This window comes from Aulonocara stuartgranti, assembly GCF_965226115.1.
Source record: "Aulonocara stuartgranti genome assembly, chromosome: 19".
Lineage (NCBI taxonomy): Eukaryota > Metazoa > Chordata > Actinopteri > Cichliformes > Cichlidae > Aulonocara > Aulonocara stuartgranti.
Window position 1 is genome coordinate 12483746 of NC_138955.1, and position 20385 is coordinate 12504130.

General features: G+C 39.9%; 1 protein-coding gene across 1 annotated transcript in view; it reads left to right on the top strand.

The window, feature by feature from the left end:
• sos2 (son of sevenless homolog 2) overlaps positions 1-20385 on the top strand; it is a 40872-nt gene that overhangs the window by 15139 nt on the left and 5348 nt on the right. Inside the window, exons 2-17 of the mRNA XM_082516965.1 lie at positions 1857-1982; positions 2233-2364; positions 2493-2657; positions 2746-2949; positions 6018-6161; positions 7399-7509; positions 12353-12451; positions 14855-14982; positions 15113-15768; positions 15851-15932; positions 16034-16156; positions 17544-17656; positions 18543-18765; positions 18864-18983; positions 19076-19238; positions 20046-20163. Coding sequence (XP_082373091.1) covers positions 1857-1982; positions 2233-2364; positions 2493-2657; positions 2746-2949; positions 6018-6161; positions 7399-7509; positions 12353-12451; positions 14855-14982; positions 15113-15768; positions 15851-15932; positions 16034-16156; positions 17544-17656; positions 18543-18765; positions 18864-18983; positions 19076-19238; positions 20046-20163 — 2707 coding nt within the window. The remainder of the gene's footprint in view (positions 1-1856; positions 1983-2232; positions 2365-2492; positions 2658-2745; positions 2950-6017; positions 6162-7398; positions 7510-12352; positions 12452-14854; positions 14983-15112; positions 15769-15850; positions 15933-16033; positions 16157-17543; positions 17657-18542; positions 18766-18863; positions 18984-19075; positions 19239-20045; positions 20164-20385) is intronic.

Genomic DNA, 20385 nt, shown 5'->3' on the forward strand with positions numbered 1-20385 from the left:
TAATCCCCTAGAGACACTTCTGTACTCCTCTATTCTCTGATCATTTTTCTATCCCAAATAAATGAAGTCAAACTTGAGACGGGGGACATCCTGCTTTTGCTGAGTCTCTGTTAAGTCACAGAAGAGGAATGCATGAAGCGCGATCTGCATCGACCTTTTAACGGTCCTCTCACATTCCTTAATCCGGGGGCAAAGTTTTGTCATCATAACTCATCACTTTTACTATATGCCAGGGTAATTCCATCACTAGCATGTGAACAGGCTTTGTAAGAAACCAGGTTCATTTTCTATCCACCTCTCTGCTCGTGTTTTCTGCCACAACTTTTTTTTTTTTTTTTCTCCTTCTCCTCCAAGACTACTTTGGATACTATAATAGTATCTCAACTGACAGCATTCCTGTGAGAGGGCACGGCCCAAATGACGGCAACTTTTGGGTAGCTGGAGGGTATTTTGGGGGCGGTGGTGTTACTCTCTTTCCATTAGTAGACCTGATGCAGCCACACCTTCTTTGTTGTCAGCATGTAAAATCACACCTTCTGTCAGGCTGGTTGCACCCTCAGGAGTCCCGCTGCAGAGCAAACCTGGGTGAATTGATATATCTGCAGAAAAGAGCTCTAAATCCTTTTCAGTTGAGATGATACTTGTTTAAAAGACTTATTGTCTTGCAGTTAATTTTGTGGAGAAGTATTCGTGTGTTCGATTGCTGATTCCTGATTTTATTTTATTTTTTTATAGGAAACTTATGAATCTTACTTGTTGATTTGTGTGCCATAGCCTAATCGCTTGTATGTCTTTTAGATTTGTTTCCAACCTTAAAAGCAGTCATTTTTACTTGTTTTTCAGTGTATAGATACATAATAGCTGGAGTTGAATATTTAAGACTTCATTGTAAATATTTAGTTATGATTATTCTCTGGGAATGGCTAATGCAGAATTATATGGATCTGTAGAGGACTGCAGGCACAATCACATTCCTCAGAGTTGTAATGTTTTTTGCCAGGTGCCATCTACACACCTCCTCTCCTGCTATGATGTCACTCTATCATCTGCTGTGCATGAGCTCATAGTCATCAGTGGTTTTATAGGGTCGACAGAGTTGGCTAGTTTCCCGTAAATGTAGGTACAAAACTAAATTTAGAGAAAGTATAGTTTTTAAGTATAGTAAGTATGAGTTTAGACATGCATTTGTCTGAGCTCCCTTGGAAGCAGCAAAAAGAGTGTTTCATTAAAACTTGCATTAGGTAACTTTTTCAGTATATTAAATGCTTTTTGTTGCCAGTTAAGTGAGATGTTTCCTGATACTAAAGTTGTGTCTCATTTTCTGCAGAAAGTCATATGATGATTGTGTTTACGCCTGAGTATCAGTGAGCATCACTGGCTAATCATAGCTTAGTCATTTGTGGGCTTCATGTTTAACTCAGCTGAAGGAAAACAAAACTTATGTGGTTTCACATCAGAAGAAGAAGCTTTGTCCAATTAAATGTACAAGTGAGTTGTAATGTTCAAGTTAGTGTTGAATGAAACTGAGCTAGTAGATTTAGTGTGTGGGCTAAAATCTGAATAAACACCTTGTTAAAAAAAGAAAAAATGTTTATATTCAGCCAGTCATTGTAACTGTAGGCTGATGTAATTGTGCGTGAGGCCAGCTGAGCTGCATCATACCAGATGTTAACATCACTTTGATATATTAAACAGTTGCACTTTACGTCATGTCAACAGTGCCAGAAGCATGTTGGGGTTTTTTTTCTTTTCTTTTTTTTCTGTCCTACTGAATGAAAAATAATATCACTCCACATTATGGTGACTGACAAATTTTTGCCATATCTGACACTTATTTGTTTTTCTGTAACTTTCAGGTACAGAAGCAGGTCCACCCAAACCTGACAGCAAAGGAGGATGCCCTCCAGTATATCGAGGAGCTGATCTTGCAGCTTCTCAACATGCTGTGTGTGGCCCAGCCTCGCACTGTGCAAGATGTAGACGTAAGGCCTTTACAATCTCTTGTAGTATTTATTTTCTAAGTAGATATTAATGATGTAAGGAAGAACAATGAAACAGATTGTGAGCTAATTTTCCCACTGGGTGTCCCGGCATTTTCCATTTAGGAAACGTATGATTCAACAGAAGCATTTCAAACACACTTACTTTATTTTAATATAAGTTCATCCTTCTTAATGTTTGTACTCATATTCTTGATGAGGAAAAGTAACATTTCCTCTTCTCTTAAATCAGGAACGCGTCCAGAAAACCTTCCCCCACCCTATAGATAAGTGGGCAATTGCAGATGCCCAGTCAGCCATTGAGAAACGCAGGAGAAGACACCCCTTACTACTTCCTGTGGATAAAATACATCCACTGCTCAAGGTAAGGATGCTTGACAGCTCGCTGTCCTGTTCATCCTCAGTGCTGTCCTCGCTTTTATTTTTCAACCCTTTGAACTGCTGTGTTATAGTTAATGTCTCATTGTGGGTTTTCCTTTTTTCTTTCAACAGGAGGTTTTGGGCTACAAAGTGGACTACCATGTGTCCCTATACATTGTGGCAGTGCTTGAATACATATCAGCAGATATACTGAAACTGGCAGGAAACTATGTTGGCAACATTCGGCACTTTGAAATCACCCAGCAGGACATCAAAGTGTCCATGTGTGCAGACAAAGTGAGAAGCTAAAGTTGTCAAACATGATTAGGAGAGAAGAATTTCTTTTGAATGACACTGACTGGTTGTCACTGCTACCTGTTTCCAGGTGTTGATGGACATGTTTGACCAAGAGGAGGATATTGGGTTGATGTCGCAGTGTGCAGAGGAGCCCTTGTCCTCGGGGGAGCTCACGTATGATGACCTGGTGAGGCTTGAAATCGCAGAGGAGCGGCAGTACCTGAGAGAGCTGGACCTCATTGTCAAAGTGTTCCGCAGACACTTCCTTCACTCCAAAGTTTTCACAAACGAGGTGAGGAACTTGAATTAAAAGAAATACACATGTCAGTATTGCTTATTTCTCAGTTTGACAAAAAAGAATCAGGTTACGACTTATTTAAACATAATGATTGATCTAATCACTGACCAGTGTTTTATAATACAAAGTAAACTGTTCAGTGAACACGATCAAGTCTTATGCTTACAAAATGAGCGGTGGGCAAAGCCAGCTTGGAAAACAGTTAGGTTTTCATCAAAGCTATTTCAGTCTAATCCAACTTAAGATCATCTAAAGATTACAACTAAAACTCTGTAATCGGCTAACTTGTACTCAGCGTCATGAAGCAGTGTGAAATACTTTTTATACCTTTCATCATTTTTCTTTTCTACTTTTGTGTTTTTTGGGCTGTCTCTTCTACTAAGGCTTAGTATTGACTATCAATACTGCTTTGCTTACAGTATGACTTTATGTCAAAATGAATAAAGCATCATAATCTAAAAAAAGTATTGTCATTTCTCAATGCACTGTCCTATAATCGGCAGTCAGTATCAGCATCATACAAGAAACATGTCATTATGTTTGGCCTTAAAAGGTTACAGTTCCTCTTCATCACACAAAGCATGACCCATGCTCTCTGACTCATATATAGTAAACCTACTTTCAGCTGCTCCCTTATTCACAAGGGATCGTCACAGTGGGTTGATTTGGCAGTTTTAATGTTGGATACCCTTCCTGACACAACCCCAAAGGGATTTGTCTCTCCTCCCTCTTACTCAGTAAACAGCCATTAAATAGCAATTCATATCCTTCTTACAGAAGGCTAACCAAAGGAACTTTAGGTTACTTGCGTAACCACAGTTCTCAGAGTAACATGAGTGAGATGTCTTACTGTGGGATGTGCCTCCCTTCACATTTCTCAGAGGAATTTGCCTCAGTATTCCAATTCTGAATGGCTGGTGACCATGTCAGACTGAACCACCAACCCTTAAGTGGCTTGAACTACTATGCAGTCATTACTCAAGGTAAGCACTTATCATATTTCCCCAACAAGAAGGGCTGAGGCGAGCTTACGCATGTTACTCTGAGAACGGAGGTTATGCATGTAACCTAAAGTGGTCATTCTTGGCATTTTCAATGTCTCATTTTAAAGTCTCAAGTTAGCAAGTAGCCCCTTTATCCAAGTGAGGACACAGTGATTTGCACTGCTTGGGATACACTTTAAGGAAAGCTGTTCAGTTTAAACAAAAGGTGAGTGGTGAGGACCAGCTTGATGCTGCACAACTTGAAAACACTGCTCAAAGCTCCTGTCCAAAAAAGCATGCAAAACAAAAACAGGAGACTGCATGTTGAACCTTTTGTTTTTCAGATGTTTTTCAGCTGTCAAGAGGCACAAATGAACCAATAACTCCAGACACAAATGCCAGGTCAGGCTTCAGTGAAGCCCTGGATTGTTCGGGGGTAGACTTAGTGTTTGAAGGGGGTACTGACAGGCTTAGACTGTTAACAATGTCTTCAGAGATATGAACTCAACCTTGTGCGCTTTGATCGTCCCTGATAGCGTAGCCACTGTTCAAGAACAGTCTGATGCAGATCTCCATACACAGTGCCTCTGGGGAGCAGATCTAGGCCCAGATTCAGAGAGATCAGGACATGTCGCCCTCAGAAAAGGGAAATGTCTACTATTCCATGGGATCAGCTCATTGAGGAGTAGAAGCCCCATACAGGAAAAAAAACATACTCCTGCCTATGGACAATTACACTAGATTGCAGGTTAAAATGAGCTCTAAAGTCAGAATAGGTGAATTATATCATGCCTGGAGAGCAGCACAAGCTACTTGAGGGTGGGTGGTTTGACTTGACATGGTCTTTTTGATCACAAGCCAATCAACTGAGATAAATGCTTTGAGGAATAGGCAGAGGTGTGAATTACACAGACAATGAAAGCACCAGTATACTTTGCTGTACACTTTTCCACATTGGTTGCTTTGCACGCTGCTGCAACATCATCACATAGTCGCAGATATGATGTAAATGTTGTCTCGCTCTGCGACAGGGGGTAAGCAGTGAGCATAAAAGCGGCCGGAGTGGCTGACAAATGAGACATTGAAACATTAAAATTAATCTTAGGAATGAGAAAAGGACTTTGAGTCCAGCATTTTGTCCAAGGATAATTCAACATGCAGAACTAGGGAAGCCTGTAATTGAACCGTTAACCTTCCAGCTAGCAGACAACCCATTCTAACAGGTGTGTTTTTTTTTTTTTTTTAAATGCTCTAAATTCCCTAAAAATAAAAAGGAGGAAATGTATAGGTAAGGGAAGGGATTAAACACTGTTTACAGTTTGAGAAGAACTGTGTGGAAAGTCGAGTTTAATGGGTCGCTGTGGCTTTGCATATTTTGGGTTGGGTAATTTGTGGTATCATTTGGGTGAGGAGGATTCAACTTTGTGAGGCCCAGTGGAATGCAGAACATGCAATTATGTTGAGACAGCTTCTGCTTCTACTTCTGACTGTGTTATGTTTTTGCACTCTGGTCAACTGATTTAGCCTCCTTAAAGAGGTGTGTGTGTGTGTGTGTGTGTGTGTGTGTGTGTGTGTGCGCTCCCCCCCCCCCCCCAAATAAAGAGAAGTTGACTGGAAAAGGCAGTGCCGGCAGGGTTACATTACATCACAATCGTTCATGTATTTTCAGGGCTGGCGTGGTTAGATGGCTGTGGCTTTTTGGGTTTTTTTTTTTGTGTTCTCTTGTAAACAACTCATCTAAGTTTTAAGTGAGAGACAAAAGGAAGGAGGGCGGAAGTGTGGCCTGTTTGTTTTGGTCTGAGATAAAGGTGCTCTAGTGTGACATCCAGTGGATCTTAATGTCATGCATATAATCTTGTAACTCTATCCTTTTTTCCCCTCATGTCCATGTGTTAACAAACTGCATAACCTCGTCATGTGGACTCTCTTTCTGTGCCTTGTACCAGCGTAGAAAGACCTTTCACTTATTTGTGGTTTCAGCATTGGAGGATAAAAATCCTTAGTCACAGCAGTTTAACATAGCTACTCGTTTCACACCACAACAGTGAAACGGGCACTCATGTTGTCCTGTCGTTGCAGGATGTCGAGGTGGTTTTCAGTAACATCCTAGACATCCACGAGTTGACTGTGAAGCTGCTCGGGTTGATTGAGGACGCTGTTGAGATGACTGCTGATGGCAGCCCTCATCCGTTGGTGGGCAGCTGCTTTGAAGATCTGGCGGAGGTATGAAGTCACTCTGATTTTCAAATCTTAAAACACACAAGTTCACAATATTTGGCGCGGGCCAAATATTGTCTGAGCTTTTACTAGTATGGTTGGGAAATACACAATATGCAATAAACTGTACAAAAAACAGTTTTGGTACTTTGTTTTTGTGTTGGGTTGTCATGTGGTTGTTAAAAAAATGTAATGCATGGCTTGAATTTATTAGATTTGTTGGAAATCCGTTCATTCTAAACCAGCATGTCAGCATGAGTGCATCATTCTTGTTTTAGGAAAATATAGAAACAAAAATAATTCTTAGTTTTTGAGAGATTATTTCTCTGACGGATAATTAACAGCAAACTAATCAAGTCAATCTAGGATTTACTGCAGAAAGAGAAAAAGTTTGTAATTAAATTAAGTTTCTTCATTTGATTGCTCAAAAAATTGTCATTATTATCCAAGTCAGAATCATAGACCAACAAATCTAACTAATAAGACAAAATTAGTTTTTATGTTTTATTCGATCACATATTGGGAAAAGCTGAGCGAAAAGCTGTGCTAACGACGTCTTGAAAAGCTACTTTGGCCAGTGGTTATAAAGGTATTTCTCCATATAAATAAAGAAAACGAAGCTTGGTTCCTAGCAAAAACTGCTTTCTCAGGAAAGCAACTTTCAAATCGGTTTCTTGAGAAAGAAACTTTTAAATTGTGTTCTTGAGAAAAGCAACTTGAAAGTTGGTTTACCACAACACTTCTGGTACCCATAGTGTTATGACTAAAGAAAAAAAGAAAAAGGAGAAAAAAAAAAAAAAAGACGCCGCACACTAACACAAAAACAACATCCAGCCATTGTAAAATATGGTGGAGGTAGAATCAACATTCGGGCTGCTCTGTTACTTTAGGGCTTGTATATCTTGCAGTTGTTGATCAGAATAATGGATTCAAAAGGATATGAGGAATTTCTAAGGAGGACATTAGGACAGCAGTTTAGGAGACTGTTAACGGAAACACACACAAATAAACAACAAAATGGGTGAAAAGAAGGTTAATTACTGAGGATCTTTTCTAAGAACTAAGAACATTCCAATGAAACCCATCTGTTTGTGTAAAAACACTTATTACTGTAAGTCATTACTTGATTAACTACTTTGTGTAACTTGTGGTTATGATGGAGACGGCGCTGATGACTCAGATATGACACCGTCTTTCTGTGATGTTTTTCTTAAGACTTGTATTATTCTGCATGTGTGTGCAGGAGCAGGCCTTCGATCCCTACGAGACTTTGTCTCAAGACATCCTCGGCGGGGAATTTCATTCACATTTCAACAGCTTGATGGCACGACCAACAGTTGGCCTCTACTTCCAGGTAAGAGATTTCATAAGAGTTTGGAAAGGTGACGCTCGGGTCTCTACATTTGTTTGGTTTAAAAACATACTGTCAGATTTATACAACCTCACATCCACAATTCAAAAGATGGGGCCCATTGGACTGTTTCATGAAAATATTTGCTCATTTTGAATTTGATGGCAGCCACATGAATCAAAAGCTGGGACGGGTGTGAAAAAGGGACAGAAATGTAATCGGTGCTGAAAAGAAAATTACATTTTGCAACTGGTAACAAGTGAATAAAACGATCGGGTATTAAAAAATAAATCTGCATTGACAAATCGTGGAACAACTTCAGAACAATGTGCCTCAAAATTTAAAAATTTTAAGTTTCTTTTGGGGGAAAACTTGGATGCTGTCTCTTCCTCACTAAAGCATTAGAAGAGCTTCTGACTTGACATCAGGGCTCAGTTCAAAAGGTGTCATCTCTGATAACATGTGGGGCGCATTAGTGATGATGGATTCGGCAGTTGGCACATCTGGAAAGGGGGCATAAGCCCTAAAAAGTATATACAAGTTTTAGAGCAACGTATGCTTCCGTATAGACATTATCTTTTTCAGGGAAGGCCTTTAATATTTCAGCAATGCCACATGCTAGAGCTACTGTAATGGCATAGCTTCATAGATAAGTCCAGGTGCTGGAATCCTCTACAGGCAGAAATGGGACAACGAGTCAAGCAGCTGCTCTCCTCAGTGCCCAGATGTTTACAGACTGTTGTTAAAAGCAGAGGGGATGCTACACAGTGGTAAACATGTGTAAACATTTTTTTTTAATATTCTACTGTTGGTTTATGAGATTTGCAAATCATTGCATTCTTTTATTTGCCATTTACAAAACGTCCTAACTTTTTGGAACTTGTGTTACAGTGTGCATTTGAGTTTTATTTACTTTGACTTTGTATTATCACTAGGTACGAGAATTAACGGTTACAGCTGTTATAACTGAGAATCAGTTCTTTCTGTCAGTACCAAAAATAAACTTTACAGACTGAAAAATACTGTAAAATAAAAAAGGGAAAATCTGTATTTTATTTTTTTATGTTTTATTTTTTTATATGAAGGTGTAAGTAGGTCATTTTGAGTTTATACCCAGCAAACATTGTTTCATTATTTGTTCCTGTTCTGCTTTGAAGTCAACCTGCATGCCGGGTGGAATTCCTCTTAATATCGCCGAGTGCATGTCATGACATATCCAGCGTCCTGTGTACAGTTTATTCGCTGCTGCTGCATTGTTTTATTTGGACATTCCTCACAAGAATAGCATTGAATTATGCTCAGTGGGGTGCAGTTTGGCAGCCTTTGAAGATTAAATATTTTCTGGTGTTTTCTCAGGCCAAAGCCCAGTGAGGTGGAGTGCTCACATGATGCAGCATCAGAGCTCCAGAGTCACTGTAACACCACTTGCAGAATGAGACTGTTTTCTGTTCTTCTTTTTTAAGCTTTTCAAAACAAGTGTCTAATTTTGTTCTAGTCAAATTTCTGTTTGTTACGAATCATCTACCTTTAGGCTTCATTTGTATCTTGTTGGCAGTGAGGAAACCAAGTCTGGCTGAGTGAGTGCCCTGCAGCCTTGCCTGTACCTCATTTTGAGGCCTCGCTGTGTTTATTCGTGAACCGCTAGACTAACCACAGTTAGAGTGCTGGCACAGTCTTCTGATTATTCACACCTGGTGTTTATTTCCATATACTCATTGTATGAGAGTTCATACAATACAACTGTATTGTATGAATACAGCTTTATTTGTGCACCATATTGATAAGACTTTTTTTTTTTTTAAAACAAAGAACTGTTTTGTTTCACAAGCTAAAGCAGCAGCACATAACTAAAAAGTGTCTTTGCTTGAGTGTATATATCGATTTATATATGTAAGAACGTATCAGTCAATTAATCAGTTCAGTCAACAGAAAATAGCAATTAAGATTCATAATCTAAGGGGTTCAGTTTCAGCTTCTCCATTAGAAGGAATCTTCTGAAATAGGTTCTCCAGGCTTCTTGAAGAAGCCCTTCTTTGGATGTTGGCTGTCAAGATGATCCCACGCTGTCCAGGCTCTGGGGTTGCAGTGATGGTGTGTTTGGGATCATTCGCATTGCTGAAAAACACAGATCACACTTTCTGGAAAGCATTGTGTGGTGTAGCAAAATCTGATGGTACGTTTCTCTGTCCTGCCCACCTCCATGTGTTTGTTATTCCATCATATTGCCACTTATTTTCAATCCAGTGGCCTCAGTAGAAGCCACCCTTCCTCTGAGACCATTTCTGATGAGGCTTCAGTGAACAGTAGATGAATCTCTCAGGTTCTTTATCAGGTCTTTTTTATTTTTTAATTAATTGTTTTTAAGGACATGACTTTCAGGTAGTGTTCATCTGCTGTAGATAGTGATGTTGACATCATGAGACGACTTCTCTTCTCACCTTACTTGTCCAGTTTCTTCAAAATTTATAATGGCACACTGCCACAGCACTGTTTTCTGCTAATAGCTCTTTGGGAATCACATTGTTATTTGAGCAAAAATACTTTTTTTTTTTTTTTTTTTTTTTTTTTTTGTCAAACTGTTAGAAACTGGAACAAATGATGTGTTTTTGTGATTGGCTCCTAGTAACAAATTACTTAAAGAATTCTCTGTTATGTGTATACACAACACTCTTTCATCCCTTGAGTTATGAGTTATCCCTTGAGCCTTTTTTGGGCTATTTGAATTATATCTCGGTGTTAAGCAGCTTAACAAAAATAAAAATCCTCTTTTTTTAAAAAAAAGAAAAAAAAAAAAAGGTCAGGTACAAGAACTGGACTGAACGCAGGTGAAAATTCAGCCAATGTCCAAAGAAAGACTTTGAGAGACCTTCAGAAATCCTGGAGAACGATTCATAAAGACCCCTTTGGAAGCAAAATTTAAGGAAATGATACATGGCTGTGCCTTTTCGTTAACCCAGCAGCTAAGACATTCAGCTCTTACGGCATCTGATGGAAAGAGATCTTGCAAATCCACTTTGCTCGAGTGCACAATCGGAGATGTGTGTGCGTGCGCACGTGTACATGTATACATGTTGATCATCAGTTGTCCTAACGGGAGATGGTGTAATGGTGTTTCTCCACCAACCAGTTACTCATCTCATCTTCTTTCTACCTTCTTTATCCAGCACGCTCAGTTATGTGGACACCTGGATGAAATGGCACATGTTCCAGTCAAACCTGTGGCAGTGGCCACATTGGTTCTCCTCTTCAGCTTTTGTCTCAAAGCATGTGCTTCATCTTTCTTTTTCCACCCTTCTTGACTTTCTGCCCCTCCTCTCTGTCAGACAGATGCGTCTGTCGAGCACTCAGCCCCTGCACTCTGCAGCGTCTGCTATTGTGGGTAAATTACATCGCCTTTTAAAAATAGAACAGCCAGCTACACTGCAGGACTTTTTTTTTTTTTTCTCCTGGTGAAGAGGAGGGTCGGGGGCCAAAAGCAAAAATGATGCATATCCCTTTATGATAAGTTTAAATTATGATTAGAAATGGAAATCCAGTTTTGTTTTCTTTAAAGACTCTTAAGATCAATAGTCTCACCAAGTTGTCGAATCTTCGCTGAAAGCATCTAGATCAGGGCTAGCATATTATTTATCTGTGAGGTTTCTGTTGTGTATGAAAATTCTTGTTTCACACTGGGTTTGTGATACCTGCATAGCTGCATTGCTTCAGTGGAAAGCAGGATCCTGTGGCATGTAAGCACCTTTTCCAGATTTCTGATGACATCAGATTTACAGAAGAAGTTACAAAATAGTCAGTAAATCATAAAGTCCATTTCTCTCTATTTTATATTTGTGTGATTGCACCCACTCTGGACAGAAATAAGTCAACTACATGCTCATGAATTGGGTGACAAACATGAATATAAATACACGGATTCCTTAGGTTCCCTGTAAGCGTTATATCTCGAAACTGATGAGTCTCAAAACGGTGACAAAAAGCACGTGTACACTTTGTGAATCTGCAGGATGCTGACGTATCAATAACATGATCTAAACTTGGATCATTGTTTCCTTGCTGTCCATCTGGGTGCATCAGGCAGCTGATGCCTTTCTCTAATGCACACGATCCCCCTTCCCCCAGACTTCTTCCCTGCATGCAGAGACTGTGGTCGCTGCAGAGGAGTCTGAGTACGAGCGTATTGATTCTGATTCGGCTATCTGGGGAACAGGAGCTTTAAAAGGATACTGTGACACCCCTCCCTTTCTGGTTACCTCTGCCTTACTTGATCAACTGCTTCTTGCTCCCCCTGGTCCCCCTGTACCCTCTCATTTGGGCTGATTTTACATTAACAGACTGGGATGTACCCATTTTATCTGTCTTTGCTGACCGACTGTACGTTTTGTACAATATTTTTAGTCAGGGCCGACATTTTAGTCTTTTTTTTTTTTTTTTATGATCAATTTTTGTCATTCATTTATCATTTGAGTTGAATACAACCATACACTTGTACACTGGCTTATCCTGGAGGCACGAAAGGCGAGCTTTAGACAGGTTTAAACACATCCAGCAACAACTTATTTGGTGGTTTAGCTAACTGCAATATAAACACTCAACTTTCAGTTTCACTTTAAAATAACGTCTCTGTGACTTACATATGAATAAATGCATATCACATTTCTAAATGTTGTGGGGTTTTTTTTTTTCTGGATAGGAAAATGTTTTTGTTTTGAAACAGATTTACTGAGTTAAATGCTGTTTAGGGGGAAAAAGACTTTTTGTATTGAGGTGGAAAATTTGCTGTTATGTTGGTTGGTCAAATCTGTTCATAGTGTTCTTATTATTCATTTTTCTCTTTCTGTTTCTGCAGTCAGTTACAGAAGGCTTTAAAGAAGCTGTGCAATATATCCTTCCCCAGCTGATGATGGTCCCAGTGTACCACTGTATGCACTACTTTGAGCTACTGCAGGTTTGTCCTAATGTTTACTTTTTTTTTCTCTCTGTTTTTTTTTTTTTTTTTTTTCCCCCAAATTGACTGCCCATCACAACCCTGATTTATTGTTAATGATGCACACAATTGATGGATGTTGGGGTTTACAGATATGTGACCACTGACCACATGATATTATCATGTTTACTTTTTTTTTTTTTTTTTTTTTTTTTTAATCGTCCTCACCATAGGCTTTCTGTAAATCATCCATTGACCCATTGACTGAGACCATTCCCAATATTGATTATCATATTTCTGCAGGATGTTATAAAAACCCAAAATAAAACCTTTTTTTTTTTTTTTTTAAAGTAAACTTGAATTTTTTCTATGGAAGCAAGCGAGAATCCTGTGACACATAGTGATGAATTTGAAGATATACAAGTCTTTCTGAGGAAGGCCAAAGGTATTTTGAAGTTGGGCGCACAGCTTATGTATGTAGTTTTTATCAAACAGGCCTGCTATTATTATTTTGATACCTCTTCTGTGCTAGGATCCAAATACAACCAAATTCATGGCAGGGAGAAAATCTCTATTGTTGAAAGCAGTGTAATGTAGGTAAACAAATTCTTCCTCAAATACAGTTGTTTATATCTTGCCAGCTTTTCATTGTATTTTGAAGAATTGGCTTGTCTTTTGTTTTTGTGCGAGATTTATTTTTGCATGTCTCCTACTAAATCAAAGGGATTACATCCCAATTTTGCAAAAGGAGTTCCATCACCTTTAAGATAATAGTAAAGCCTCTTCATCTTTATTAGACTTATTCTACCCATCCATGAAATTGGCGGATTCATCCATCTTGCAAGGTCTTTATTTATTTCTTTTTGTACTGTGGTCGAATTGTGTCTCAAGAGGTACCTAACATTAGGCTTTATATCGATCCCTAGATATAAAAATCCCAAGTCGGACCAGGAGAAAGGGGAAATGGATGGATATGAAGTTTTGCTATCAAAACCAACTGGCATTGCTCTTGCTTTATCAAAATTAATATTATAGCCAGGGAGAGATCCTTAATTTTGACATCAACATGGGAGTAGATTTTTTTTTTTCCAATTTTGAGATGAAGAGAAGCATATCATCGGCTTGCAAAACTATTGTAGGGAACTGAATCTATTTAAAGTCCTTTTATACTATGATACGGTCTGCTTGTCAGTTATATCTCTCCAGTGCATATTCTGAAGCGCTAGAGCCATTAAAAAGGACACAGGCGCTAGGTAAAAGATGGATAAGTTTGACAAAATTACAAAGCCTTCTCCAAGTCCAAACTTTCCTAAGACCTCAAATAAATAAAATAGGAAATAATACGCCCCTGCAGCTTATTAACTATAGAATACTGCATAATATGAAGTAATTTTAACGTTTCTAAGTGGTGTTTTGTTTGCATTTTTGACACGTGACAACCATGACGACAGTGTAGGGTTTGGTGAATAAAGCCTCGGTCATATGGGGAAAAAAGATTAGTTTCCTGAAAGTTTGGAGAGTGGTTGCTGGAGGTTAATGGCAGTCACTAGGAAATCGATTGCTAAAGACTCAAATTAACCTAGAGGCTGCTGATCTCTTGGCAACTACCAGTCATAGTATAGTATTCCCCATCCAGCTGGCGAAAGCCTTGTTGCTTTGGTCACAATCAGCTCTAGTTGCCTGCAAACACTCGTCCGCCCCTCTTCGAGTGCTAGTGAAATGGTAATAAGTGTGACACAAACCACAAATTCAGACCTTTTTGCTTTAAATGAATTTTTTTTTTCAGTTCAGTTTTATTTAAGTGGCACAAAATCGGAACAACAGCTGCCTCACAGTGCTTTTATTGTAAGGACCATACAATAATACAAAGAAAACGCCAACCATCAAACGACTCTCTGATCAAACACTTGGCGACAGTGGGAAGGAAAAACCTCCTTTTCATATTGAGAAACCTCTGGCAGAACCAGGCTCAGGGCAGGGTAGCCATTTGCCGCCACCTGTTGGCGTTATGGAAGGAAAAGGCAACAAAAGACACACTTATCACATCCAACACGGTACATAACTTTTGAGCAATGTTCACATGGTGTCACGAGAGAAAGCTCTCTGTCCTGTGGCACCATCATCATGCCAGAGTGATGTAATAACTGAGCCTGATGCTCCAGGAAAACGCAGCCGTTAGATTGAGATTGCCCAACAATTAATATGAGATGTAACACATCAAATACTATTTTAATTGCATTTAACACAGGCTTTCTGTAGGACTTTAAAATAATGTAATCAACTCCATTAAGTGTCCCAGTAAGCCATTCATACATCATATGAACAAGCCTTTGGTGCCATTATCAGCTACACCTGCACTTTGTCTTTTTAAAGCTGAAGACGTTGATATTATGTAATCGTGAATATTTCTGATACGTTTTACAGCAACTTCAAGAGCGCAGTGAAGACCTAGACGACAGAGAATGTCTGAAACAGGCGCTTACAGCTCTGCTTAACCTTCAATCTAGCATGGAGCGAATTTATGCCAAACACCAGCCTCGACGTAAACCTGGGTACGTCTACTTACTATTAATAAGCAATAAAGACTTATGTTTGTCTACTTATATTTCAGTGGTTCAGCATTTAAAAACTTGTGCACTGAGCTTTGGGGTTTTCTGACCAAACTTTATTCCTCCCTCACAGTGAGCCAATGTATCGTCTGTATAGCAGGCAGATTCGTAGCAAACAGCTAGCCATCAAACGCATGAACGAGATCCAGAAAAGCATCGACGGCTGGGAGGGAAAAGACATCGGTCAGTGCTGCAGCGAGTTCATCTTGGAGGGCCCGCTTATACGTGCAGGTGCTAAACACGAGAGACACAACTTCCTTTTTGATGGCCTGATGATCAGCTGTAAGGCCAATCAGAGTTCACGGCTCCCGGGAGCGGGTAGCGGGGCGGAGTTCCGTCTGAAAGAGAAGTTTGTTCTGAGGAAGGTCAGCATTACGGACCGCGAGGACTCGCCAGAGCTGCGGAACGCCTTTGAACTGGTAGCCAAAGATGATACCCGTGCCGTATTCTGTGCTCGTACAGCAGAGGAGAAGGAAGCGTGGATGGCAGCGCTGGTGACTCTGCAATACCGGTCTACTTTAGATCGCATGTTGGACACTGAGCTGCAGCAAGAGGAGCAGGCACAGCCTCTAAGACTGCCCTCTCCAGAGGTGTACCGTTTTGCGGTGCAGGACTCTGAGGAGAATATAGTGTTTGAGGACAAAGTGCAGAGCAAAACAGGAATCCCCATCATTAAAGCCGGCACAGTGGACAAGCTCATAGAGAGGCTCACATACCATATGTATGCTGGTAAGCTGCTGCATAAGCTTCGCTAGTGGCAATGAATATTTTAATTTCCTTTATGTTTATCATCTGTTTGATCTTTTTCTAGATCCCAATTTCGTTCGCACATTTCTTACCACATACCGATCATTCTGCAAGCCACACGAGTTTCTCACCCTGCTGATAGACAGGTTCAGTCTTTTCCGTGACTACAGTAATTCTTTTGCTATAATTCGTGATTTTGCACAACTGTAACTGACGTCAGGGTACACCTGATCATTTCTTTTCTCAGGCTTACGATTCCTGATCCAGAACCAACAGATGAAGACAGACAGATACTGATGACCAATGATCATCCGATGGTAGCCCAGCTCCAAAGGTTCCGAAAGGAATACGTACAGCCGGTCCAACTCAGGTGAAGAATTTGCTCATGTGCAAGTTAATTGTGTATTTGAGTGAAAGTAGAAAGACGGGGAACACTAACAGTGAAAGAAATAATATACTGTTCAAAAGTCTTGAGTCAATACTCATTTTAAACACTGAAATACTGTATGTAAGGCAAAAAGTAGCGTTTTTGGTTTGTTTTGTTATTTTTAACCCCTCGGCCGTAAAAGGCTGATCTGGTATTGTCGTCACCCCGCCGGGCACATGGGAGGGCAGGCGATGTGGACGCCTGAGTTTGTGAATGCGATAACTTGAGAACAAGGCAACATATGAGCTTCAAATTGACCCCATAAGGGTATGTACTAAAAATCTCAGATGAGTTTGAAGCTCAGTGACCTCAACCTCAAGAACGAGGTCAAAGGTCAAGTTTTCTGAAAATCTTGTGAATGCCATGACACACGAAGGAAGTCATCTACGACTTTCAAATTGACACCCTAGGTCTATCTCCTAATAATCTCAGATGGTTTTTAATGTTAGTGGCCTCGATGTAAAGGTCAAAGGTCAGAAGTCAAATGTTTTGAAAATCTTGTGAATGCAGTCAAGGTTTGGCAAGGGACATCGTAAGATGAACTTCATGTTTGGGTCATTTTAAATTCAAGTGCTATGTGTTTTACTAAGCTCCAAAACACAACTTTGAGTTTAATACACAGCTGGACAACCTGCATTTTTAGATAAACATCACTCAAATTTGTAGAAAGCTTATTCTACTTGTTATTTAAGTGCTTTCTTGTGTCTGTCGCCCTGTTAAGGCAAAAATGTTCTCACCATGTCACAGAATTACTTTTGTATTTGACTGTGTATCCTTATAAGGAGCAGCAGAGTCTGACCTAATCTTGTAAGTCCCCTTTTAAAAAAGAGGGAGCTCCTTAGTGTCAAACATGCTCCTGTAAATTCTGTGAATGTTAGTCACAGAAACGATGACAAAACGAGTGGACCTTATAAACTAGGTAAAGTCCTGTACTGCTATTATATTACATTCTGAGGAAGAGTTTAAAATCTTTGAAGTGTCTGTCTTAAACAAAGCCTTCAGGATGTTTTAGAGTGTACATGCAGGACAAAAGTATGTGTGGTCTGTTGTTCAGTAAGCACTTAAATGTGGTCAGACTGTGTATTTTAACACTGGCACTTCAGAAGGTGTCCCTCTTTCGACGTTTGCTTTTCCCTTTTAAGGCATGTCTCTGTGAACTACTTGGCAATCTTATGTATTTCTTTGACATACCAAATATAATTGTTAATGTCAACAAACGGTAGAAATATCTTCCCTTGTAGATGTACTTTGCAAACTGTATGCATATTGTCCTAATAAACCTGTGAAGCTCTAATAATAAATTAACTCAACTACCTTTTTCACCTCGCAGGGTTCTCAATGTTTTCCGTCAGTGGGTTGAACATCATTTCTACGACTTTGAGAACGACGCAGAGCTTAGAAGTCGACTAGAAGAATACTTCACCACCAAAATTCAACTGCGAGGTCAGTCACAAACACAAACGGCTGCTTCCATAAATAAACATTTGACACAACATGGGAAAAGCCGTCCTACAGCTGAACTTTGCAATATTTCCAGCGTTTATCTATCAAAGCTACGTCCAAAAGGGTGTTTATTGAGCCACCTCTGATGCGTAAATTGCAAATAAACAGCAAGCAATGTTATTTTATCTAAATCCTCGTGTGCCATATATTGGTACGTCAAAATCATACGGCGACCATATACGACAAGGTTCGATATCGTGTCCTGGGTTCGATTGCAACCCATGGCTCTTCCCCTGCTCTCTCTACCCTTTTTGCTGTCTGAAACATGTTCACTGTCCAATCAAAGAAGGCAAAAATGCCCCCAAAAATAATGTTTCAAAAAATCTAATTGCTGTTCATAACTTCTTGTCCTAAGTTGAGGTATATTTTGGTAAAATCTAACTTTGAATATGATATTCTGAAATTATGTCCCCCTGTTAAATTATCTCGTCACCTCTTGCATTTTTAGTTATTTTTGTGTGTGTATAAAAATATTAACCTATATCCATGTGCAGGAAAAGAAAGGGTTCAGACACTATATTGCAGCTATAAATAATTTGTCTGTACGGGATCATTATCAGGCAAATTGCTGCCTTTGCTGACTTTCTTTTCCTGTCTTCTGACTTAAAATATAGTCTTTTTGTTTGCCTTAAAAAGACCACATCACTACTGTGATGATTGATTTGATGATTTGTCCAACTACTGTCTGTTTGGATCTGAGCAAAGCCTCACTGGGCTTCTTGATGTAGTCTCTAGTGTAGTTTTACCTGTGAAACATGAGTACAGTGACACACCAGTGGTTAATGGATGATTTTTTTTTTTTTATGTATTTATTTATTTATTTCAGGTAAGTCCATGAGAAAGTGGGTGGAGTCCATCAATAAGATCATCAGGAGAAAGATGCAGCCTCAGACAAACGGCGTCAGTCCCAGCATCACATTTGAGAGCTCGCCTCCTTCCATCGAGTGGCACATCTGCAGAAGCGGCCAACTGGAGTTGTTTGACCTCATGACCCTTCACCCCATAGAGATTGCACGTCAGCTGACACTGATAGAGTCTGAGCTGTACAGGTCAGTCACTCATAGCCATAGAAGTGGAAGGTTGAAGTCAGAAAATGCGTGTAGCAATCGGCTTCTTTACATAGAGAAATAAAATTCTGCTTCCACAGAGCTGTTCGGCCCTCCGAGCTGGTCGGCAGCGTCTGGACCAAAGAGGACAAAGAGAAGCACTCTCCAAACTTGCTCCGCATGATTCGCCACACTACCAACCTTACTCTGTGGTTTGAGAAGTGAGTCACTTTGCTTATAAGAAAATTCACCGTTAATTTTTCAGGTCCCGTTTCCTCTAACGATGTTTCGTGGATGTGTTTGCGTGTTTCAGGTGTATTGTGGAGACAATGAACCTGGAAGAGAGGGTGGCGGTGTTCACACGGGTCATAGAGATTCTGCAGGTTTTCCAGGAGCTCAATAACTTCAACGGTGTGCTGGAGGTGCTCAGTGCTATCAACTCTGTTGCAGTCTACAGACTTGATCACACCTATGAGGTGAGTGAGATATGAGGAGAAAAACAGGACTACACAAATTAAAGCAGAAGTCGTTTGCTTCAGAGGAGCCAGACCTTTTCCTTTTTCTAGTGGTCTTAAGTGAAAATGAGTGAAAGCCTGGGGAATCGTTCAAGGGATGAACCAGTGCTATGTCAGCACATTGTGGACAACTTAGCATAAAAATGCTAAAAATGACAAAGTTTGACAAGGATAAAATAGTGTTTTGCTCCAACAAAATGATTTCCAAACAGATATCAGCCAATAACTCGGCATATCTTGGCATCTCAGTACTGTGTACTTCCAAAAAAACAAAATGTATAGGGACCTGAACAAGTGGAGAAAGAGAGAAGAAAAGCATCTGCTGCTGCTGCTGTATGCTAAATTACACCAGAACTGGACTGAGAATCAGTAGCAGCAGCTCTGTTGGAGTGATGAATCCATCTTTGACTTGTTTGGTTGAAATCAGAGGTCAAGAAAGTAACAACAGTGTCTGCAGCCAGCCTTTAAAACACAGTGGAGGAGAACTTGACTAAGAAATATTGATGTTCTAGCTTGTTAAAAACTCTGTTTGCCTTTATACACAGTCTTTCCAGGTGTTCGCATGTGTTTCAATAAATTCCTTTGCCTTTTTTTTCTAATAGCAAAGTAGGAAAAACAAAAATGAGGGAGGGCTCAAGGCCTCTGCACATTTCTGTGTTTGTGTGTCTACATGCAATGTTTGGCGTTGATTTTGAAACTGGCATTTACGCTGTAAGGCTGAGGTGGTGATCAGACTGCAGTCTGAGCTCTTCTCCCTCACCTTTGCAGGCAGTACCAGAGAGGAAAAGGAAGATCCTGGAAGAGGCAGCAGAACTGAGCAAGGACCATTTTAAGAAATACTTGGCTAAACTCAAGTCGATAAACCCACCCTGTGTGCCTTTCTTTGGTAAGTCTTCTACAGTCTTCTGACTGTGCTAGTGAAGGATGGCAGGACAAAAAAAATGTTGACTTAAAGTAGTTGTGTCTGGATCCTGGCTGTGCTGTGAGTCACCATTATTTATCAGAAAACAATTCAATCTCTTGTTTGTCCCGGAGTTGTTTTTATAATAGTAAATTGACTTAACAAGTGAGAAAGTACTGAACAAATAAACACTTCAAGCTCTACTCA